The sequence below is a fragment of the Apteryx rowi genome, unplaced genomic scaffold (assembly GCF_003343035.1).
Source record: "Apteryx rowi isolate R43461 unplaced genomic scaffold, aptRow1 scaffold_0, whole genome shotgun sequence".
NCBI lineage: Eukaryota > Metazoa > Chordata > Aves > Apterygiformes > Apterygidae > Apteryx > Apteryx rowi.
This window is the reverse complement of record NW_020447195.1, coordinates 3,303,197-3,328,856: the sequence shown is the minus strand read 5'-3', so window position 1 is coordinate 3,328,856 and position 25,660 is coordinate 3,303,197. Positions and strand designations below refer to the sequence as shown.

The 25,660-nt window shown below is 39.1% G+C and overlaps 1 protein-coding gene across 6 annotated transcripts in view; it reads right to left on the bottom strand.

Moving 5' to 3' along the window:
• Nucleotides 1-25,660, bottom strand: part of BCAS4 (breast carcinoma amplified sequence 4) — a 60,659-nt gene that overhangs the window by 20,334 nt on the left and 14,665 nt on the right. For 4 of the 6 annotated variants that reach the window (XM_026078556.1, XM_026078719.1, XM_026078384.1 and 1 more), the window contains 2 exons: nucleotides 17,653-17,754; nucleotides 14,351-14,485 (listed from right to left, as the gene is read on the bottom strand). In XM_026078556.1, the coding sequence (XP_025934341.1) occupies nucleotides 14,351-14,485; nucleotides 17,653-17,754 (237 nt within the window). The remainder of the gene's footprint in view (nucleotides 1-14,350; nucleotides 14,486-17,652; nucleotides 17,755-25,660) is intronic. The other 2 variants (XM_026078464.1, XM_026078638.1) reach the window with 2 other exon arrangements.

The following is a 25,660-nucleotide window of genomic DNA, read 5'->3' as shown; positions in this document are numbered from 1 at the left end:
TGGCAGTTACGATACTACATTTCAAGTCAAAGGTGAGCCAATACGGGACCCTTTTCAAACAGGAACTTGACCTTCAGTCCTGATCAACTCAAGTATTATTAGAGTAAGCAATGTATTTTACAAAAGCCCTAACAAAACACAAATCTACAGTTTTAGAAAACTCAGAGACTAATGCCAGAAATATCAATTCAACCTTTAAAATATACCATTTTGGCACAAGTTGCTCAAACAGTAAAATGTGTTAACTCTTTCCATGCTCACCGGTTGCCAGACAAGGAATACTAGTTTGCAAGTTCAGAAGATGGGTAAGACAGTTTTGACAAACTGAGCATTACATGTAGAGAGAAATTTGCTGTGTAAAAACACTAATGTACGTGTATGATGCTCAGTCACCAGCAACCAATATTTATTTTGTTTCTTATTGTGAATACAGTTCTTGGAGCTGGCTTAGTTTCAAATGTTATTAGGTAGATAGCATGCAGTGTGGTAGTAAGAAGTCTTATGCATAAACTGAAAATACTCTGAATTTGATCATACTATTCTAAGCAGTTTTGCTGCCAAATGTGGGCTTATTTATATATAGCAGCCTATTTAATAGTTTGCATTCATACTTCCAAAGTAAGCATACAGGCAGACCACACAGAAATATGGAAATGTTGCCTGATTCGCTATATAAAACTGTATTTACTTTTCAAATCCTTGCCCAAGGTTTATGAACATTCAATAGAAATAAAACTGCAAACTACATGGCTAGACTATGGAGCTACTAATATGGCATGCTATTCACTCCATTGTTCAAAGCAGTGTCATCTGTATAAGAGAAAAAACTGTGCATTGCTATCTAATATTATTCATTCTGTTTCTCTTTTCAGCTTCATATTAATGGCAGAAATGCTAAAATCAGTCAAAGGAAAAAAAAACACAAGCTCCATGTCTAGAAACCTCATGCTTTCCTCGATTACTCCTAAAGGATCCCTTTACTGCTGAACCTCAGCACATACCATCAAATATTTCAAGTGGAACAAATTCATTAACTTGTAAACACTACTTAACTAACTGAAAGCCAGCGACAGAAACCCAGAGCACTGCTAAATCAACTTCAAGCAGGCACTGCATTTCATGTGTTAATACTTGCCATCTGCTCATGGTGCATTTTTTTACCTCAAGAAAAAAAAAAGTGACTGCTGAGTAAAGGCACTTCAAAAAAAGAAAGAGGAGAAACCTGGCCTCACTTAGCCATAAACTATGGGTTTATTTTTTACACACCCAGACACTCACACACGCTACTAGAGAACAGAACCAAAGTAAAATAGCCTTTTTAGCCACTGCTGCTTTATAATAGCTACACTAGGAAATTTAAAAGAAAAAGGAAAGTGCCTGTGCATGTTTGGTACTCCAGACAGCAAGAAATTTGCCTCAGGGAGAAACACAGTGTAAAGAGGTGGGGGAAGGGCTGGGAGACGAGTGTGTGCGCGTGTGCGCAGTGCGTGTGCACATCTGTGCGGTGGAGGCCCCGGAGAAGCTGCTGGGCGCTACGGCTCCTAGAGGCTGCAGCCCAGCAAAGCACCTTTCCTGCAGCACAACCATTACATCGCAGGCAAAACTGCCTGCCGGCCACAGCAAACCGCCCAGCCATGAAGGGCTACCCGCAGATGCAACGCTGCCCCACTTTGCAAAACATGCAATTTCTCAGCTCAGATTAGAAATCAACCATAAAACACAAACAAACCCCAAACCCTGACTTCTTATCCCTTTGAAAGTTAAAGGTGCTCAACATTTTACCCTAAAAGCCTGGTATATGCCTTCGAGGATGCTAAGACGTGATGTCAGGTTTTGTTTTAGTTCTGGCCGAAGTTGTATTTCATTTGACATTCAGTGTGTTTCTAGTAATATTCCTAAAAAGCACTCGAGTATTTCAGTGATGCAAGTGAAAAGAAATTTGCTGTGGAAGCGAGGTCACCAAGGAAGAAGTATTTCTGAAGTTATCTGCCAAAAAGTTCTGATTAGTTGGTGCCAGCAAAAAAATCCTCAGAGCTGCTTTTGTGTCTTTTAAAATTGGCATGTTTTAAATGGGTGCTTATAAAGAAAGCATCTAAATGAACTACTTTGGTGTATGATGTTTACCATTAGTATGCCAGATCCACTGAGCAGCAGCAGGGCAATGGCTGTTGGTCTTGATCTAGAAGTGCAAATTCAACAGCAAGTTTCCACAGAGGAGCTGTCAGGGAGAGAAGCAGATGGGGTGATGGTCTGCAAGGTGGAATCCTGTTCACTGGAAACTGGACAAAACATTTTCACAAAAGTCACTGCACAGGAACGGTGCGTGAACACTGGCTCCAGTATATGCCCCTGACTGAAATAAAGTCAGTGCATGAAATCTGAAATTGTGTCTTCTGGCTAAAGATCCATTTCATCCATCTCCCATTACTAGTTCCCAGAAGTATTTTACCTTCCTAGAACTATAGCATAGTTTAATTTCTTTGCATGTCTCCTAAGTATACTCCCAATATTACCTAACGTGATTAGCATTTGGTAAAATGTTATTAACTGGTGGAGTCCTATTCCTGATGACTGGAAATATTCAAAAAAAACCCCAAACCTGTGGTCATAACCAAAGTGAACAAATGTCAGTCTATGCTGCACTCTACTAGAAAAGGACAGGAACAGGATATTCATGCCACAAATACTTAAACACAAGGCATTCTTTACAGTGCAAAAAACCTATCTGGACCCAGATCCCTCCTACTTAAAACTCATGCCTTCTTACTTCCACACTAGATCAATCTTTCCGCTCCACAAAGGAGTGGCACAGGTGTTTCTTGAATTCACTTAGCATTTCCAACACTTCAATCATTCTCACTTTAATGAAATCCATATGTTTAAGTATTACTGTCCTCAGTTCCTTCCTTACTGCCCTTTTCCTGAGATTTGTATTCATTTTCCGAGTAACCCTCTCTGTACTAAAAAGAAATTGCACAGATTTTATTAGCCTCTTTCATAATTTTGAAGACTAATGTGAAATTGATTACTTTACTTGGGACAGTTTTGATGCTAGAAAAGAAGAGATGCATGTCTCCTATTACAACATTCAAATTCCTACTTTCAGAGATATATTGGACCAAGACTACCCCTTGTGCAACGACCTACTTAAGAGCTACCTGAAGAATGATTTTGGCAGACTACATATGTTAAATTGAAGGCTCAAAGTGAGGACTGCTTACATTAGGACAGCTGCAGTGATTTTCAACCCCAGTTTAGTTTCCTGCTTCTTTTTCTAGTGGCCCTCCTCCCCCCTGGAAGAGGAACTGCTAAACTGCCCCAGTTAATAGCCCAGCATATTAAAGAGAATTAAACTTGGTTTCACTTTACTTCAATAACCGGTGACTCAAGAGCTGCTTCAAGATCCAGCCAAGTTGTAATCTTCATGAGAGGCGCTTGGTACCCATTTCACCTATGGGACTTCTAGTTATGCCTATTTCTCATTACTATCCTATAAAACCAGTATTTATTCTAAATGCATTTACATTTACGCATGTTCCTGGATGAGTACAACTCTGTAGAAAAGAGGTCCTCAAAAAATCCAGGTTAAGAAAGCATGAACAAACACAAAGACAAGAGCAGACATTCAGATAAATGAGTCACAGTAGACAATTAAAATCCGAAAGACAACTTCTCTATGTAACAGTCTCACAGATGGAAAAGCCAGTGGCATTGAATCTAAATTGATAAAATACTTTTAAAAGGTGGTGGGTGTCCAAGTAGGAACACCTAAGCGGCAGCACTAGGAGATGGAGGAAAGAGTGGAGGGAGGGGGGAGTTAACTGGACGTTTGTGTGAAGCTGGGGGAGGGAAGACAGGAAGGTAGTAATAAACTCCATAACCAGACTGTGCCGCAGGGCTAGAGTAAGATTCCAGCTTTACTAGGAGCAAGGAGGTAGAATCCACATTTTTCACAGTATGCCTGTGTAAGAATTAAAATACCTTCTAATTGGTTTTGCTTACCCCAGACAATTTGGAGAACAGGCAATTTAGTAAAACCACTGGGTTTTTTTTTTTGTTTTTTTTTTTGTTGTTTGTTTAAGAATGATTTGCAAATTAGATATTAAGGTGTGTTCTCTTGGACGGAAAGGGGAAAAGTAACATTTATTATATGGTTTCCCAGTAGTAAGTCTCTACATTACATTTGTTAAAAGGAATAAAAGAACAAATTCCTCCAATATCTGACTATAACTTTACCCTGTAACTTGTATACGAATTACCTCAATTACTTCAGTGAAAGCTAAGATTCAGACCAATTTCACAAACAGCAGCACTTTGTGGATAACTTTGCTTATGTGTAGATAGCTATTCACACACTTACGGCTAACTTTATTTGAAAATATTTATGCAGGATCAAGATCTTTATTTCCCAGACGCCTTTCATATTTCAATCATCTTACTCTATAAATGTACTTCCAGAAAAGTCATAAAAATAACCTGATTTACAGTGAAGGTCGCTCCTGTTTAACTTAGGGATAACCTGAAGATCCACAAGTTACAACATGTTCTGTACTGTAAAAGACAAATCAGATTAGAAATTCCTTTCCAACATTTCCTCATGCCAGCTTCATCCAAACTTTAGTATCAAAATTACTCTACGTGGAATATTTGGAGCGAGGATTTTTCTATTTAAACTTTTTACTTGCTCATGGTATCTTCTTGGGTCTGGTATAAGTTTATCCAGTTATAAAATGTTTGTACACTCACCTGTTTCTGAAAAATCATGTACTTACCTTAATCCTTTAAAAAAAGGACTTCAGGTAGAAAGCGCAATATATTGCGTAATGATACTTCAGCAAAGAAGTCTCACGGAAAGAAAGTCTTTTATTTAGGGTTCTGTGGACACTTCGATGTAGTGCCCTGCCGTACTGTAGATTTATGGTACAACCCTGAGAGAGTATTTTTATTTCTGTATGCCTCAAATTCCCATCAGCAAGATGGTGCATGTGTTTCCTTTTTCCCACCCTTCATTTGCCTGGTGTGTTTACACAGAAAGCTGTTTGAGCCTGGAACTATTGTCAATCATGTGCTTGAAGATTAGCACCCTGATCTCAGTTAATCCATCTAGACCTTGCTACAACTTTTTTAAAAGTAAAATGTCTGGAAGTAGAAAATCAGTTTAAAGGTCATTTTTTTGTGCAGAATTAAGAACATGCACAAACTAAACACAGAAAATTTTGCTTTTGTCAGAGACCACAATTTCTGCAGACATTCCTCTGATGAGACACTTAAAAAAGTATACATTACATGGTTACAGAAATAAGCAGAGGATCATACCATGCTGTGGAGACAATAATCCACAGAAATATGGTAAAACAAAACCCTAACAAGTTCACCACAGCCAGGGCTAGCAAGAACATAATCTCTCAGTGGACTACAATCCATCTGAAGTGTTTAACCTCAACATTACATAATCTGCAGTATGTTTCTGCACCTCAGCTTCAGTTTAAAATTTAGCTGGTAGAATATAAATTGAGGAAGGAAGTATAATCCAGGAAATCCAAAACCAGGGAAAACAGACATCCTTTTTTAGTAAAAGAGAAGAGTTTAATTATTTGGGGAAAACATGTGGTTAATTTCTCTTACCACCAGAGGTATGACACACCTCTAACCAAGAAACTAGGATGTAGTGAGAAAAATCTGCTAAGAAATCAACTCCACAATATCTTTCACAACATACTGCTCTGCTGGCCCTGGGGCGCTCATGCTAGAGACACAGCAGCCAAGTTTTAGTTTTTTTGTTTTATTAGTTTGAGGGGTTTTTTTTTAAGAATCTAGGGCAGCACAGCACAGGTTTATGAATACAGGACTGAACCACTGGAATCATGAACCGTGCAAGTATTTCACACGTGTTGTTTTGCAATGACGAGTGTACACTGCCTGTTTAACGATGGATATAATGGCATGGAGCCACGTATGAAAGATAGAAATGTAAGTACCTAGACAAACAGAAAATCTGATACAACTCAAGATATCTTTATTGCCTCAGAAGACAGGCCAGTGCAGACCTGCAATTTGTAACATGCAAATGCTAAAATCAATAGCGCAAAGCAGTAACTACTGCTTGCTGCATTCCTTACAGCAGCAGCCAAAGGGACAAGAAAATAAGAGGGTGAAGAGACATTTACCTCTTACTTTCACTGCAGCCAGCTAATCCGTTTTCTGCAGCTAATTCACTTTACCTCTGCACGGAGCAATGTTATATAAGACATTTCTAAAGCAAGATTTTTCTTCTGCCTTTCAAGACCAGGCATCAAAGCCTAGTAAACCACGTACTGCAGAACATATTTAAAGCTCAACAATACTAACCAACAGAGTCACTGAAACCAAACTCTGAAGGAGGAGCTCTTTATGTGCAGAGGCTGGGTTTCTACTTTCTGGCACAGATCATATTAGCTTACAGAAAGGCAATATTTTACAAATCCTTACGTATGCAGTTAGCAGCTTTCCTCAGTGAGGTGCAATTATAGTCTAAAAGCAACTTCTATGATAGAAAGGAGAGGAGAGCACTTAGGTAGGCAGCTTTCTGACCAATCAAGTTTTTCCTAACGGTTTCTATTTATTCATTTGATTTCAGTATTAGAATTTTACAACAGAAATTGGCTCATTCCCTTTCGAAACATAAAGGGCTTAGTCTCTTCAAAGGGGAGTCAGAATCCAATCTTTGTGTCGATTAAAAAAAGAATTTGGGTTGTCGTTTTAACTTTCTTGTTGCATATGAACTAGAGGAATTTTTTCTTTTCGCTACCATGTCAGCATAATGGCTCAGTTACAAGCTGATGTCCCCTAAGTGGCATCTGTCTAGTACAAGAGACACTTTGCACCAGCCGCTCTCTACAGAGCGGCATACTGCAGTTTCCCCCTCCACCACGGCACAAGTCCTTAGTTACACGCCACTACGCTGTGCTGCTTTGGATGGTCTAACAATGACATTTCCAGTGCAGAGACTTTTCATACCTGCTGTAAGCGAATTCAAAGAAAACCAAATCTAATGGGAAGGGGCCAACTCTGCTTTGACATCCATTCACGCACCCTTGAAGAGTGCGCACTGTTACTGCCAGCACTGCTGTGCACGTGCCTGCTGGTCCCAACCACTCAAACTCTCCACTTCTCCCCCAGCTCTCCCTGACGTTCTCAAAACACGGATGCGTGCAGGCATGTATTTCCCCTCCTCTGTGCTGTGGTCAGGCCCCAAGCACTCCACCATCTCCAGCTCCCTCAAACCACCAGCACTGTTTGCGGTCCCAGGACAGTGCTGCAGCCTCTCTCCAGCTCTTCTGCCCCACACCAGATTGGGCAAGCTGGGAAGAAGCTCTGTCTTCACTGCTGGGAACAGTGCAGGCTCCCTCAGAGAAGGAGGGGAAAGAGAGCTGAAGGGTAGCTGAAATACTGACTTCTGGGCCTACCACATCCCCTCTGTTGAGTCTTCCCATTTTCAAGTGTTATCTTTCTGAACACAGAACCAGTAGGACCCTCTCTGGGGCTCCCAACCAGCTCATGAGTAAGTCCAAATCAGAACGGACCCGAGACAGCTTCAGGCATAGCTTGCAGGTAAAATCAGCTGAACTCAATAGAGAAGTTGACTCAACTTCTTTGCTACTAAGGTACATGTCAGATTTTTTAAATTTCTACTAAGATGAAAAAATGTCTGGTAGTATACAGCACTTGAAAATTAATGAAATCTTAAATATGAACATAGTATGCCCCCGGTTTTGAAACTCTGCTCTATTTTCTCCTCTCTCATCCTTCCCATCTGGTATGTTTTAGAAATAACTTAATAAATATTTATTTTCTTCCTAGGCTGTCAGAAAAATCTCATTGCATTTTGGAAACACCAAATATCATCTTGTGAGGTAAATTAGTACGCAAGGAAGTAGCATGACATGTATGAGATCACACATTGTCAGTGGCAAAGGCAGTAACAGAAATCCCAATATGTGCTTCTTTGGGGGTCTTCAAGTAATAAAATTGGTAATATTTGGCAACTAGTGAAGCTGAAACATGCATCAAGTTACATTTGAAAGATGATCTGCAGAAGTTAAAAGTGCATGAAAAGTCTCAATATGGAACAGATAAATACATTTAGAAAAATAATAATAAAGCATTGGAATAAGAAATGAGAATTCAAATGCAGCTAGCTGTCTTATGCATTAAGCAAAATCTTAACTCTGACATCGCTCCTTAGTCCTTCTGAGCTTTCTTCCCTCGGAAATAGAAACTACTCTCAATGGAGACTGCAGCCAGAAGTCCAAGCCCACTGCCACACTTTGCACTAGTAGCCACTTAAAAGAATTTTAAAGTACAGGTCTCTTTTCTAGATACTTTAGTCACTATAACTCAGCAATGACTTTCACTCACTAGTGAGCTCAGATGAACTAATAAAATAACACAGAGAATGCTCCACATCCCGTTATCAAGTTCCCAATTCAGACAATTTGTCAGTATCTATCCCAGGTATCAGGAAAACTCTTAGCTAGCACTGAGGCCAGAAGAGGAGGACATGGGGGAAAAATGCTCAGATAACCAGCTGCTATTCTAGAGATAACATTACAGTATTAGTAGAAAGAATGGGATTAAAAAAAAAAAAAAGTATTATCTTCCAAAGTTTAGTAAGAAATTCTGAAAATTCATAAGAGTATCATCAATAATTACCATCCTCAGAACAACTGAAATTAATGCACTTTTAACATTAAACTTGAAAGCAAAGAATAGAAAGGGCATTAATCTATGTTCCTCAAAAACGTGCACTCATTGCTTGGTAGCACAACACAAAGCAAAACACAAAGGACATTTGGGGAGTAGAGTAGAGCAAGAAGAAAATGAAAATGGAAACAGTTCTCTTTATATTCTTAAAAGACATTTTATACACCTCCAGGTGCGTTTATCAGATGATAAAAGTTACAAAAACACTATTACTACAATATTAAGGGCTTCTGAATAATGATACTTAAAGAGTTATTTACAGTGAACTTGTGACTATCTGCTGCTTTACTTTAGGCAACAAAATCCAAGAAAAAATTTGCAAATATCTCATCCCTTTGATTTTCCTACATGTGTCTCAAATTTGGCTCTGAATACTGATCAAGTCACTTTCATTTTGTTTATAGAAACAAATCAAACAAAAAACCTTCTTGGTTTCATTATCATATCCTTAAAGTTTCCCAGTTTGGAACATGATCACCTTTCAGGCCATTTATAGATGCATTTTTCCTGGGTTTAGATCACATGAAGAACTGTTTTACAAAATTATAACTCTGCCATTAATTTCACATTTGTCCTTAATAAAAATCAGGATTTTTTTCTAAGCACACGATAAAGATTTGTGAATGCTATGACTCTTTCCCATTTATATATTTTCTCAGTACCACATCTATTCCATCAAATGCCAACTCCAGTTTTGGCTTAAAGAGAAAAAGGGATAAATTTTGTACCATATCTCTAGCAGTAGTATTGAAGTTTCAAATTCCTGCAGTATTGTGTTGGCAGCCCAGTAACTAATGGAATTGCGTAGTGGAGAATATTTGCAGTATTACCAATCTCTGCTATCCAGGAAGCATGCTGTTAGTTAGAAAATAAAAAGCCTCCTAAAAATACAACAAATGTGAACTTTTTCTTCATACCTTTGATATAAGATTCTTTGGAGGTTAAGATTTTACAAGCCTTTCCTTGCAACTATACATGGGTTAAAATTTACTCTAAAAATAAATATCTGCCAAGATTCTCAGCTAATGACATTGAGGGCTGAGGCTTTACAAAAATACTAAATATCATGAGATGCATGACGAAATAGGAAGAGTTGGTGACACTCAGTTTTGTTCCATTGGAAATTACAGTACTGATTTTTTTTAAACTTCACATGCTCAAGTTTTCTAAAATAGATTTCCTGTCCTTTCTCTGGGTCTGCTGAACCCTGTTCAGTCAGGGCACAGATGACATCTTTGGATAAAAAATTTGAAATGTATGGAAAAAAAGACAGTTTCTCCCATATAGAGCCCAAGCTTTACAGAAGAAAAGTTTTTCTTCCACAGAACTACAAACTTCGCAGGGGAAAGTATTTCCTCTGTTCTGTTCCCTCAGGAGGTGTTATATTCTTTAACCTGTCACACTTATACAATCATATATGTTTGTAATTTATATTTAGCATAAGGTCATTTGCAGTTGTCTGCAAGATGTGTCCTATAAATTATGAAATGTAGAACTATTGAGAATCCCAGAAGGAAAGGGAAAGAAGAAAAAAAAATGAAAGAAAGAAAACAAGGAGACTTAAATGTCCAGCTCAAAGATGATGGAATTTCAAAACATTTTAAGCACTTTTTAAAATGAGTAAAATAGTTTCCAAACTATACATGTATAACAAAATATGTTTATGAATATAGGCCCTGTCCCCTGCTACTCGCCCCCCTACACACACACACACACACACAGAAAGAAAGTGAAATACCCTTAATGTGGACAACTACACAAGTAGATTACAGCATGGTTTCTCCTAAGAATCCACACATCTAAGATTGGAATTTCAAGCAGTAGAACAGGACATTATAAAAGCCTCCTGTACTCCTGGCTTGGAACAGGCAAACTCTGTTTTAGCAAATCTAAAAATTCAGTTCATTTTCAATCTTTCACACAAGTCGCAACAGACTATTATGCTGTTGGTTAAGAGAGTAAAAATAAAGAAGTCATTTCTGTATTTGTCCACCCAGAGAAAAGGTTATAATAGAGTCTTACAGAACATCAACGGAATTAGTTTGCAAACAAACTTCCGTCCTAAGCTGCATGACGAGGACTCTTTCCTTACAGAACTTTTTGACTTGCAGAAAAAAAATACTTGAGTACGGCAAGGCCAGCATAACACAGAAGCAGAGTTGTTAAATAAGAACTGAGATCATCAGTCCATCCGCCCATAGGGAGCTTCAGCACAAATGCCCATCTTGTAGCTGTCCTTTAGCTCCAAATCACAAACACACATAGCTCCAAACACACTTCCAGAAAGCAAACAGCATTTCAACATTCAAGACATAAGATTAAGATGCAAAAGTTCCAGATTCTATTTCCAATCCTGCCACATGTTTCCTGCTTAACTTTTTGAAACTATTTAACTCCATATGCTTAGTACCTTGCCCATACGGCATGAAACTGTAGTGTTGCAAGAACATTTGTAAAAGTTTCAAATGTTATGATGGAATCTCCATGTTCTCATATGCTAACAATAACATGCAAGAAGTCAAGAAGTTCTCTCAAATTTCCAAGCAAGACAAAATAAAAGTTCCTAAGCTTTAGCTTCTTATTTCTTGTCTGGCTAAACCCTCATTTCTTTTCAGACCACCTCTGAATATTCCTAAGACAAACAGTGAATTCTGATTACTCAGTTTTCTCCCACGGATTTGACACCTTTCCCAGTGTTTCTCTGCATCAGAAGTCCATATGAAACAACTTCCTGAACACCCAAAAAACACAGCCAAAGATAAAAAACATAAGTATTACAGGATTTTGCTGTGCCTTGAAATACAATGGCAAAACAATGAGAATGAAATTTTCCGTGCATTTAAAATAGCATGTATGTTTAGAATTAGAAGAAAAAAAAAATCTTAGGTGAAATACATATACATGCACAGACTCTTTCTGCTCAGAGGGGAACTCTTAGACTTTTATACTCAGTCTGATAGCCCAGAAGGCTACGGAGAGAAGATGCACAAGTTGGATTCTGTCACTTCAGAACAAGTTAAACTCATAACATCCTGCCCAGAAAAATGCTCAGAATAGTCCTCATTTTCAAATAGCAAAAGATGACAAAGGGGTATCTCTGCTATGGCAGGCTACCAAGAAAGAGAACGGACAGCTACAAAGAGACAGACTTGGAGACAATTCAGAAATGTGGATAGTTGACAGGGATCTTAGTAGGTTTCAGACAACAGTCAAACCAGAAGAATAGTAGCTGTAGGAATTCAAACTCCATTTGTGTCCTTAAATAATACAATCCTTTCCTGCACACTTCTATTAGAAGGTAGTCATTCCTTACCAATACATAGATTATAGTCATTAGGAGCCAGAATTTACAGTGAGAAGTAGAGTAAAAGCTATTATCAGCTATACTGCATCTATCAGAGGTCCATGCAACCCAATAATCCCTCCTTAATGGTGACCAGTTGAGGGATTGTGTGGGGAAAAGTTTAAAGGCCAAATATACAAGAGGTTTTTCCCAGCCTCCAAATATTTCTGGCTGAAGGGATGATATAATTTTAATATCCCCTGCTGGATTTTTCTTCCATGAATTTATCTAATTGCTTTAAGAATCTGTAACATCCTGTGGACACAAATTCCATGGGTTACTAGTGTAAAAAAGGACGTCTCTTTCTGTGTTGTGAACTTGCCTCCTGATAATTTCATTGGATGACTTTGTTCTGGGATTAGGGAGTTCTTGGATTAGGGAGTTCTTGAATTAGTGTTCTTGAATGGGAGGGAGTGAATAATCATTCTCTATTCACCTGTTCCCCATATAGAATGATTTCACAAAACTCCATCCTGTTCTGTCTTCCCTCAGGCTGAATCTTTATCTATTTTAACAAGAAATTCTTTTGCGGGAACTATTCCTTATCCATGTCATCCTTGTGACCCTTCTCACCATGTTTTCTAGTTGTACTATATTTTGGGGAAAGGATGGAGTGAGAGGACAAGATCAGTACCGCATATGCTAGGAAGTCACACTATTGCTTATTTATTTTTATCTTTTGTTGACTAATATTATCATTCCAAGATGCCTGCAAACATCAGTACACAATTACATAATATTTTGAATTTTTTCTTTGCAGTTGTAAGGAAAAAAAAAATACTAAAAATAAAGCACTAGACTGCGTTTGAGCGCAACTCGAGCCAGCCTCTGAGGATACAGCCAGGCCTTCTCAACATTCTTCTTAGCATCCTAATTACACAACATTATTTGTATAGGCAGACCAACCTTGCAAAACTTCCAGCTGTTTATAACTTTGCTATATTTTCCAGACTGGGTATCTGCTGCAGGCTTAATGTGTTTGGAAAGTTTTAGGGAACAAAAATCAATTCAGATAATGAAGTTAAGGAAAAGTATGTGTTGTTTAGCTCTTTTGAAAAGCTCCAATGCCTTCATAAACTACAGCAGAGATTTTAAATTGGCAGTAAACTGCTGTCATATCAGAGACATCTTTTGCCAGTCCTATGAAAATATTACCAAATTTGGCCAAGTTACAACTCTTTACTGAGTATATATCAACTGTGGCTTTCTAAAGTTTCGCTAGAGTTTGACAGCTAAATTATCCAAAGGCCAAATCAGTATGCACCATCTCCTCTCAGCACCTCTGTTAACCAGACCACATTTTCATTATTCTCTCTGAGAATTAAGGTTTGTCCTGGACTCTGCAGAAACCAAACGGGACTTTTCCTATAACTGAAGCTGCCAGAGGCTGCTATGGCATCAGACAAGAATTAGAAGTGGTTCAGCTGTCCCTACATAGTAATTGATACCTGTGTATTATTGTCCATCCAGTATTATGCAAGCCCCTTGGAGGAAAAGGAGGAGGAAGATAATGGCTGAAATGCAGAAGGGACACAAGAGAGCAGGGAAATAGTTGAGACTAGAACAAGGAGCTTGATAAAGATATGCTAAGATTGAAAACACAGTAAGTATCAGATCAAGATGGACAGGGAGGAATGGAAAGGACGAGCTCACAAAAGGCTAACTGGAGATTGGGACAAAGAGCTGGAGGAAATGACAGATTTAGAGAAAGACCTGGAAGCTTAAAAAAGGATAACAGAGTGGAAAGATAAGTGGCATATAAACAGACTTGGAAGAGAACAGGGACAGAAGGGACAAAGAGTGTGTAAGCTTCCTCCAGAGCCCACATCAGATCTCATTATTGCTGACTCACAACATTCTTCTCTCAGCAAATATCACTAAAACTCACTGACAAAGAGAGTGTGCCTCATCCCCCTCTAGTGCTCATCCAGGGACTACCCTATAAAGATAACGTAATTTCAAAATAAATTGACAAAAAAAACAAGACTAAATAGAAGGAACAACCTATGCTTATGTCTCTCACTGCAAGATGATGTATAACAAGCTTCCTATTTGCACATACACATACAGAGAAAATCCTTTCATTCAACAGCAAAATGTAGAGATCTTTGAAAATTACTACTGAAACTATTCAATGCCTCTGCAGCATCTCTGAAAAAAGAATAATGGCCAATGCCAAATAATTTCGTGTCAGGCCTCATTGTTACAGAAACAGCATTTAATATCACTTTCCTATGTGCTGTAATCAACTTTCAAAATACTCACATTTTTCAAAGAAGGGATAGCTGTACATTGAAATAATTTGCAAACAGTATTAAGAAAGGTGCCATGAGTCTTCTCTGCTTCAAGCACTTGCTCTTCTAGGGAGGAAACATGGTGTGCAACCATCTTTACAAACGCCTGTGGAGAGAGGGAAAAGCACCTAGTGAAAATTATTACCATCTGCACTGGGTTTCAACGTTATCCTAGTTATAGATGAGAAGTCAAAGAAAAGCTTTTGACAAGATTTCAGAATATACTATTACTAATTTGAATATCCAAAGGGCATATATTTAGAAGTAGACTACAGATGTTTCCAGCCATGAGAAGAACAATGACCTAAGGCTAATTTTTCTCCTTTTCTAAGGGAACAGTTTGGCTCCCTCATAAGAACACAGGGTGAGCAAGCACTTACACAGTGTCTAACAGTCTGGCAACATTTCAGCAGTGAAGTGAAGAGATCCTCAGAACCCCTATGGGCACAGCTAATACTAGTGGTAGAGACAAAGTGGCTGAAGTGGTAGGAAGGAGGAGAAAGCAGAGGAAAAGATAATAGTACATGATTTTGACTAAAAAAAGGTTGGGAATTATTGACCTAAAATATACACGTGTTCAGTTTCAGTAAAAATTTGAGCCATAAGGTAAAGGCATTTAGAAATTATACAGTATTTCTTTGCTCAAATACAGAATGATTTGTGAAGAGGTTCAATATCCTGTATTAATGATTAAGCTGTACTTTTTATTTTTTTTACCTGAGAAACTGAGCACTGCTCATTTTAGGGATGAGGACAGTGAGGCAGAACAGGTAAATTAATTGCCCAAAATATATCAGCAGCTGCATCAAAATTAAAACCCAGCAGATTTTCTTTCTATTTAACCATTACACAACAGTCCCTCCCTTTTCTACTCTTGGGAGTCCAAGTTAATTTCTTCCTTGAAAATCCCCATGGATGCTAAACTTTAAATTTAAAAGTTGTAATTAAAGCATTAACTACTGCTCAGATTGCCAATTTAATCTTGCGCTTTCAGATTACTGCCATTATAATGGGTAATGTTAGGGAGAAAACTGATTTCTAATCAATTCAAGGCATTAGCCTCCTCTGATAAGCCAAGAAAGCACCTCAACAAAATGTTGCTTCCAACAGCAACCTGTAGCCTAGTGCAAAGACTGGTGTTTTCTTCTTGTTCCAAATCACTGTGTCCCTACAGCTGTATTAAAGGAATGAGTTGAGAGGGCAGGAAGGGTTGAAATGATAACGGAAACTGTTTATTTTCTCATAACAAGGACTTTTTTTGGCACAAACAAGGAATAATCTCAGTGAAGTCAATGAGTCTCAAAATTAAGCACATGTACTTACATACTCAGTTAAGCATGTTGAAGTGCTTTGCTAAATAAGGTCTATTTTGGTGCGAATAGAAGTCCTGTCAAATGGTACCTCCCTGTGTTAATCAACAGAACAATACCAGCTGTGTATTCAAAGGTGTTTCTGCTCATTTCAGTAAAGACTTACTCTTTTGTTACTTTTTACTTTTTTAAAATATTCGCTGGTTAGCCTTGCTGAGCTAGCACAGCTGGAAGAGAAAGAGATGGATTCTACTCCCAGCTTCTGTATCGCCAGCAAATTTGTAAATTGTACAGTTATTGCATGATAGTCACCGAGAGCAGAATCTTTGCTGTTGGTGACAGCACATGAGTCAGAAAGACCACAGCTTCAAAAGGCAAATTTGAGACCTCTTTGGATTGTTTTACATTTACTCTGTAAAATCAAATAAATCAGGGAACAATTCCTGTGAAGTTACCATCCACATGGAGAAGACTGGCATCAAAACCACTTCTCAGTTTTGAAAAGAATGTTCTCAAGCTAAAGAACAACTTTTCATAGAGGGCAGTCAATAAATACAGCAAAAACAAGAAAATCTTCAGTGTATAATACCAATGACAATTTTAAAATTCTTTCAAATTAAATGCTGAAGACGCAACAGCTAAATATTAAGCATCAGTTGAAAGGAAATTCTCTAATTATCAACAAAACAAAGTAAGAGTAAGGAGCTCTATTGCTTACCATACTTTTGGCACAAGGAATTGTGCCAAATTAGAGTTTGAATTTTATTTTTCTGTTCAACGACAAAAATAACCCCCCAAAAAACCTATAAGCATGGAATTTTCAAAAGGCCTGAAGGAGTAAACCACTTCTAGAAACAGCTGGTTTGGTACCTAATTTAATCAGGCACTTTTCACAACCCTAGTTTAAGTCCACATTTAAGTACGCCCCTGATTGTCAAGTATGCTGAGAAACCACTAGCTATTTTTTAGACTGGGGTACTCAGTTATGAAAATCAGACAGGTTTCAGATCTGCAGGTTAACAGTTAACTCCCACTTTTTGGCCTAAAACGCCTTGCCTCAGCTTCCTAACTGAAGCTTCCTCCTGGTGCTGCACTTGGCCATAAAACATGAAGTGATTACATAACCCTGCTATCAAATGCAAGTGTAAAAATGCAAACTATAAAAAGTGAATTGCATTTAAAGAAAACTTTCTGAACGCTAAGTCAATAGCCCTGTCCCTCCCAGAGTAATAAACCTCACCAGAGGATGCTACTTTGTACAGGAGCAGAACTTGAAGCTTGAGAATTGCCGATCTGGAATTAATGCCACAAACAGTTAGCTTCTTTCACTTCTGAGTCAGTTAAAAGTGATTTAAAGCATTATACAATTTATCTTGTCATGTTTTAATTATATTCTTCCCAGAGGCAAACTTGCCCTCAGCTGATACTAATTTTAATATACTGCTTACTAAATATGGTGAGGGCATCATCTTAGTGAGTCGCATTGGCTTTCCTCATTCAGTATATAGTAAACACCAAAACAAATGCTGAGGAAGAGGGGAGTTCAGAGATCTCTCCGCTACTATGCAAGACTATTATCACCAACTTGAAATGGATATGTCCTACACTGTATGCAAGACTTGAATTTTTAAACTTATTAATGGTTTTACAAACATTTCTTCAAGTCACAAAACATATCAACATTGTTAACATTATTATTAACACAAAAAACACTAGGAATGCTTTTAGTCTAGGACGAGGAATTGTAGAATCCACAGCAATAAATTATTCAATAAGGTTCCAAAACCATAAGCAGTTACATGTGCTAAACCATGGGTAAAGATTACACTGATTTAAAAACAAACGTAAAATCTAAGACAACAGAGAGCTGTAAATATCTGAGCATTCCATACAAATACTTGGACAGTTAAGCTGTAATAAACATAAAAAGAAGAATGTAAATCTTGTAATGTAATTAACAAACCTCTAATTTATCAACTTTGGCATAAATGTGGTTCATTTCCATCACCTTGTCTTTAATTAGTGGAATGGTCTCATCCAGGATCTGGGATGTATCACTTCTAATCTGCATGGAAAAAAAAGCATCTCGCATGAAGATGAATCTTGATGATAAACACTTCACATTTTCTTTCACATGAACATTTCAAAGCACTTGTATTGAGAAAAGATATCACAGAGGCCCTTCTGTAAGTATGCTATAAAGTAGAGACTGGTAAATTACTTTCTCAATTAATCCATGAGACAGCAAAACAACCAGTAGTAGTTGGCAGGACCCCCACTCAAAATTGTAACCAGCCCCCTCCATCTTCTTTCCAAATTTAACCAGTGCACTTCAGTCACTTCCATACTACTCCTCCCAAGAGATCTCCCACTTTCTGTAATAAAGTACTGTATACATGATGGACTTAAAAAAAATTGCCTCTATTCCAATCCCCATGCTTTGATTTTGTTGAAGAACAGCTGATTGATACTTCTGATCAATCAGTTTTTGAAAAAGATTCGAGTTAGCCTATGGCAAATACTCCTATTTCGGGGGTAACAGGAACATCACTTATCTATGAACAGGTTCTAAAAGGCTGTTTACACCTAATACAATTCAATTTGCAATGCAGACTGGCACTAAAACAGAACACCCCCCCCAAAAAAAAAAAAATAGCTGTCCTGGATCAGATCTTTGAGTACATCACTTTAAGTATCTTGCCTTCAACAGGGGCTCAGACCTAGAGTTCTCAGGAGAGCAAGAATCTTCACTCAAAGCTACAGCGTAAGCACTTAGAGACCGTTCCTCCCTCGCCCCTGCCAGTTTCCAAAACAATAAGTGCCCTACAACAGGAAAGATTGTATTTGCTTTTGATATCCATGTGAGAGCCTGAACCTTATCTGAAACCCTGCTAAGTGTTCTGTTAGCAAGAGTTACCCCATTTCCTATATAAACTACAAGTGTTCAGTTAGGTGGCAATAAGATATACTTCCAATCACAGGACTATAGCTAATGGAACGCACAAAATAAAAATGATGGGTAAGATGAGCTGGGAAACACTCTTCTGCTCCTGGCCCAAGGTAGCTGTTTCACAGCACTTTACACCAAATCGCATTCACTGCTCCTGCAGCCCTGCTCCTCTCCCCTCTGCCTCTGGCTGTGTGTTCCCCCTCTATGCCTTGTGCTGGTGCCCATCAGATTTTGAAGAGAGGCAGCTCAGGCAGATGAATGGATAGAAGAAGATTCCCTTTGTCTCGCTGGGTTAGTTTTCTGTTGATTAAACTCCCTGACCCAGCTGAGCATAGGATCAGTCAAATGACAGGGCCACAGGAAGAAAAGGGGAGCCTGCAGAGCCAAGAAGAGGAGCAGGACCATAGAGAGCTGTGCCAACCTAGACAGGCTTAAACTGCTGTGGAAGCATACCATAAGCTACAACGTACAAAAGCCGCTAGTCAGCACAACTCCCCATCGTCCACGGGAATGGGGTGGCTGGAACAGATCTGGACAAAGGCAACAAACACAGGAATAGTACAAAATAGATGTCAATTAGGCTATGAAGAATATGCTGTGTGCATACTTCAAAACATTTGCAAATGATCTCTGATAGAGAACAGCAGCTGCTTTAGCAGCAATGGGAAGAGCAGTGCCAAGAGCAAGTGGCACGTGTTCTGCATCCTATGCATTGCTCAACTGCTCTGTAGACAGAGGTGCTTGAAGGAAGGTAATCAAGAGACAGCTGCATTTTATAAAGCAATTTCGCATCCTTTTTACTTTACTTTGGTTATAACAAAAAAAAACAAAAAACACACACTTGTACTATTATTCTGATTAAGATGTCAGCTCAGCAGTCTTTGCTTAAGCAAAGTCATCAGCAACACAGTATTGGCTAAATAAGAACAGAAAAATGTGGCCAATGAAGAACAAAAACCCATCAAGGTAGTGGCATAGGACTAAATGTGATATCTTCAAATGAAGCCAAACCAGCCCCACACCACACACTAACACAGGTCTGGCTTGGGAAAAAAAAAAAAAAAAAAAAAGGGAGCCCTTTCAGAAAAGGAAACAGCAGCTAAGAACCTGTAATTAGCATTGCTCTGCTTCTGTCATCATTTTCCCTCCCAAACTATTAACACTGGAAACAGCAGCAGAACAGAAGCAGTGGAGAAATCAAAGAAGGAAAGGAACACAAGAAACAACCACCCATACGACTGCTGAGAATCTGCTTCAAAACACAGCAGCAGAGCTCTGCAAAAGAGGATTCACAAATCAGCTTCAAGGAGGCTTAAACTAAGTTCAGAGGAAGAGTGTCTCATAGGAAAGAAAATGTGGCATTTCTGTCAAAAGAAGCCGGTTCACTTCAGGCCTTGGTTTCAAGATAAAAACAAAACCAAGGAAGTATCCAGCAAGATGCTCAAACACATACATTCGAAGTAGTAAAACAGCCGAGCAACAACTCATTGACAAGAGAAACAAGAGGCAGCTGAGCCCATTTCTACACAACAAGGTTTTTTTCCTCAGTTAGAATGGAGTATAGCAGCACTTGGTTTACTTCTGGACTACACCTGCTCTGCCCACAGTTTCAATAGACTTAAAGAATAGAGGAACCATGATCCCTTTAATGACCTCTCCAGAAGAGGTTTTTGTCCCAAGGACTGAGCTACAAGATGTTCTTCCCTCAACTTCATGGGGAAGAGTAAGAATCTTGTAGCTAGAACAACATGAATCTGGAGTTGGACTAATACTGCAGAGTCTTCTGGGCATTTTGAGATTTAATTCAGAATCTCAAATCAAGCACAAATGCCTGCTATAAAGCAATTTAATCCAAGGACCATGCTTTATAAGGCCTAGAAGTTTACCGACTGATATTATGACTTGCTTGTTGGTTTTTTTTTTTCTCTTTTTTGTTTAAAGAACCTGTGTTTTTATAAGCCTACTATGAATAAAGCTTTATACATATAAAATTACACACAGTAAGACTGTATGGTATTTTTATTACCAGAATGAGTACATATGGGTTAAGTGCTTTTACACTGCTATAACTGTTCCTTAATAGGAGATCACACATATCTATCAAAATAGCAATAGTTTTCTATTGTCAACAAGCCAACAGCTTCTCCTTCCTTATTACTGGTCTCAGCACTAGATCCCCAGACATCTCCACCAGCAGTGACACAACTGTATACGCAGACACACACTGTAGTGTACTTTACAGTATGCACTCTATATCCAATGGAAAATGAGCATAGACAGTTGGGCAAGATCCCTGTAAATGAAGTTGGACTTACATTTCCTAATGTTAAATAAAAATACAAAATGAATACAGAATAAAAGAGTCAAAGCAGATAAATTCCAGGGTTGTTCTACTTAATTCTTTCGGCTCAGTGGTAGCCAAAAAATCCCTCCATCATAAAAGATACATGAAAAACTGATTGCTGATCTGTCTGAGGGGAGGTTCATACTCTGATCAACAATGTCAGATTAAAATTCCAGCCTCAAATTTCCAAGGATAACAAACTTGTTGCCTAATGTTGGTCTCCGAAAGGACTAGGGAAAAGCCACTCTTACAGCTAAATGCTAGATAGCTACTGTAAATATAAACACAGTTTGGGACATAGCCAGAACAAGGGAGATGTTGTACAGACCTAGTATAAAAACTATGAACACAACAAGGTCAAAGCAGACATGGAACAAATCTAAACCATCTTTCTTTAACGGTAAAAGCAAACAAGCAATACAAGACACAGGAGAACAGATTTTCCAGCAAGCAGTCTGTGATGAAAGGAAATGATATGCAAATATGATTCAAGAAGAGTCATTCTGCAGCAGTCTGCAGAACCACAGCGACAGAGGAGTTCAAGAGGAGTCAGCACATGACAAAGGGAAATGATTCTCTTGGTACAGCAACCTCTCACGAGCCAGAGAAAGCAGGACTGCTCTGAAGCTCCACATTATAAAACCAGATTTATTTCCCCCTGTGCAATTCATTTTACTTTATCTTGCTGCAGATTTAGCTGAGTGCTCAAGCACAAACACCACAGCACAGCAGTCCATGGAAAAAGCCTGTATTCCACTTAGTGGGTTTTGCTATGCTAATGGCGGAGGAGTGAGGAGGGAAGGTTTGAGCTTTGTCTTCTGACAATTCAAGGCACCAAGACTAAGCACAAGGAGGAAGCAAACCAGCAGCAGCAAAGTCAGTCAGAAGAGAGCACAACTAGAGTACAAATGATGAATTAGCACACAAACCAGGAATGGCATGTTGCATGCAGGGCAGCGAGACCTGATCCTTGCCTACACCACACCTTAAGCTGTACCAGTTAAAACAAGCACAGATTCTGTTACCTTGTATTTTGTAAAAACTACTATTTTGTCAGGAGAAAAAAAAAAAAAGTGTAGCTGGAGCCACAAGTCAAAGATACTATGCAAAATCTAGTTGTTGGTAGGACTTGTTTGACAGGATCCCTCTATATTCTTTTTAGTCACTGATCCCATATGTTAACACAAAGTAATATAAAAGAATCACCAGTAAAACTAACCACTCAAAATTGAAAAGCTCAGTGGTGAGAAAAGGGAAAACTGAGGTTGGTATGTTCCTAAGGAGTTAGCAAACCCTAGCCACAGCAAACCAAACAAAACAACCTCTTCCTCTCTCTTCCTCAGTGATGAAACCAGGTTTTACACCTAGGGCATTATGGAGGACGTTCCTAAACTGTAAGTCCACAAAACAAACAGCAGCTGTTTTGTGAACCCATATTAAAGCAAAATTTACAAACACATCATTCCCCTGGCGCTAGTTCTGTGCGAAGGTTCAATGGCTAAAGAACCGCCAACCTGTGGTTTTATAAACTGATGCGTATGCTGAACATACACGTTTAATAGAAAGAAAGGTATCATACATACAGATTTCTGTATACCCACACATCCTCTTCAAGCATTAGAAGCGAAAGAAGTTGGAGTAGTGTATTTCCACATGCATCTAAACCAGGTGTGCATCTCTGAAGAGCTATCATTTTCAATCACACTTTTAGATGTACGAGACACACAAAAGATTGTATCTAAAAAGGTACCCAACTATGACCCATAAAAACAATACAAGAACAGCACGAACAAGAGTCTGGTTATTGTGAAATTCTTTGCCTTTGTGTCACTGGTTCAAATCATAGCTCAGTTAAAATCATAATTTGATAATTACACTTGAGTGGCTGTAAAGCCACTTGAAAGATGTTAATTCACTGTGCTGAAGTCAGCACCCTAAGGAAGACATCACAGAAAGTTAACCAACACTATCATTCTCCTAGCACAATCTGTTCTTTGTAAGCGCTCCTTCCCTGACAAGCGTGAGGCACACTGAAGTGGGTTTACACTGTCACACTCTTACCCACTATACAAGGAAGCATCCTTTTTAAGTGGTGTGCCTAGTAAGGTACAACTTATATAATCTGACACTGGAAGTAGTGATTTGTCTTCCTAGCACTGAAGATCCAGGTTTTTCACCACTGCACTATCCAAATCTACGCATCGAGAGTACTTGCAAGTGAAAAGCAGCAGCACACTCAAAACAGAAAAGCCAGATCCCTTTACGTGACCACCTTACTGAACACCCAACTGAAGTGAGCAAGATTCCCCTTGCCTCTTGTCAGCATAGACAAAAGACCAAATTATTGCTAAGCACAGAAACTGGAATCGATTCAAATGCTACATTATATTTATCAGAGTCCCAGATACCACCTGATGTGCTGCTGAAAGGAACCTCACGGTGTAGGTAATGCATAGAAAGGCAAAGAATCAACACACTGACTGCAGTTCTTTGATATTCCCAGATAAGGTCAATAATCTACATACTGGCTAATTATTCACAGCCTGCAGGTTGTGGAAAAATGTTTTCATGGGCAAAGCAAAGATAATGTATTGAAACTACATCAGTGTTTTTTGTAGAAAAGGTTGTCAAGAGAGGAAGTCTCATGGGAGCTCACTGGATCCATCTGAACAAGCTAACAATATTCCATATGTTAGACCCAACAATGTAAAGTGCACGTCTGATTGATGGGCAGAAGAACACAATATATACAAATTCTTAGCCAAAACTCCCAAACAGAAGAACTGAGTGAATGAACTTAACAGTAAACCAGACAGAATACAATCAGCAGAGAACAGCAACTGATTCAAAACACTTGCTTTGAGCAATTTGATGTCATACCACTGAAGCAATCCTCATCTTGCCAGAAAGAACTCAAAGGACTTCTTGGCCCAAGAAATCAATCTCTTGTATTCTACACTTTGCACAGACTAAATGTGCCATATTAGAGAATCTAAAACTGCCAAATATAAGCCAAGATGTATCAAAAAATAGACTGTGTGCTCTGAGGTTTGCATGCTCCTTTACAGCTATTTTTGTCAAAAGCTGAATGGAAAAGAAATGCTTCAACAGCCGCCAATACTGAACCATCCTGTCAAGGCAGATATTTATTTTTTTAGGTCCCTGCAAACCATGTGAGACTTTCCTGAGCCAAGCTTTTGTTTCTTTCCATTCTCTGTCACTTCTTCTGGAACTAATGATGCTTCCTTTCCATAAACAAGAAATGCAAATAACAAACCAGAAAGCTCCAACAGAAGTCAGAAGAATGAATAACTTGCTACACTGCTGACTGGCTTGCCTAGAACAAAGATGGCATCACTTCTCTTGAGCAGGATTCACATTTGAATTGTAAGATCTGTCCCACAACCAAGCAGTAATAGTCATTAGTTAGTTGATGATATTTTGCATAAACTGTGTCAAATGTATTAATGTGAGTTTTCAATAGATTCTTGCAAACCACACCAGACTGCTTTGTGGCAACCCATGACTTATGAGGTCCATCCTTGCGAGTAAGCACAGCATTTCTCCAAACCACACTGGGACAAAAAGTGGAAAGATGCTTAAAAGGCAATATCGCATCTGTTCTGTGAACAGAAGACAACATGCAGAAAGGCCAGCACACCAACACCTTTCATTTGCACTAAAGCCAGTAAGAATAAAGCAGGGAAATTGCTTTTCAGCTGCCTAAGCGAAATTGGCTGCATAATTTTGTTATGTATCCCATTGCTTCATTTTGCATGTCCCTCTCCATTTATCTGTGCAATTCCTAAGAATCATCCAATAAAATACCTCTTAGGCTACCAGTCACTGAGGAGATGCTGGCTGGTCACTTCTTGCCATTAGTACATTCAGTACTTCCGCAGTACTTTAGCAATCATTGTAGTTATGAATGACACGTACATTATACAAGATGCTTCTAAAGAGAGAAGGAAAAAAACATAACTGCTAGCAGAAGGAGAGATGGTCTGCACATCAGAGAACAGAAGAGAAAGTCTGTCTAAGTAAACTTGGTCCATGCTATCTGAGCTCTCCCTGAACACTCTATGAAATGCTCAGGAAGAGTTAAATTGCAGTAATTTTAATGTAATTTTACTTTTTCCAGCCTGAGAAGGAAGAGTTGACTGCAAAAATGACACGCACTCTTACTTTTTACATGGACACCACAACCCCAATAGCCTTCAGACAGCATACCCTTATGCGGAAAGCCTGCGGTCAGCCGAACAGCAACACCCCTTGCCTCACACGGCCTATCACGAACAACGGGGCACTGGCAGCGGCTAAGGCAAGCGGTCAGGCACAATCTCATTACCAGCTTGCGCTCCCCACTCAGTTATTCCAGCTGTATCAACCTCTCGCTTTTATTTGGACTGGCTTGCTGCACTCGGACAGCACCTGGCACAGGAGGCCTAACTCCTCTGTAACGCACGCGCTGGCTAACGAACGACGTAACCTCAGCCCGCATCGCCCAGCACAGCACCGCGCCTCAAAGCGGCCCAGCGTCGCAGCTCCGCAGCACAACACCGTAACGGAGAGGACGGCGGCAGACGCTGTTCTGGAATTTGCCATTCGTGTCGCTCTCTGGTATGTCACCGGGGGCAGAAGGCACGCTGGGAGGGCAAGGGAAAGGCGGGGCGACCC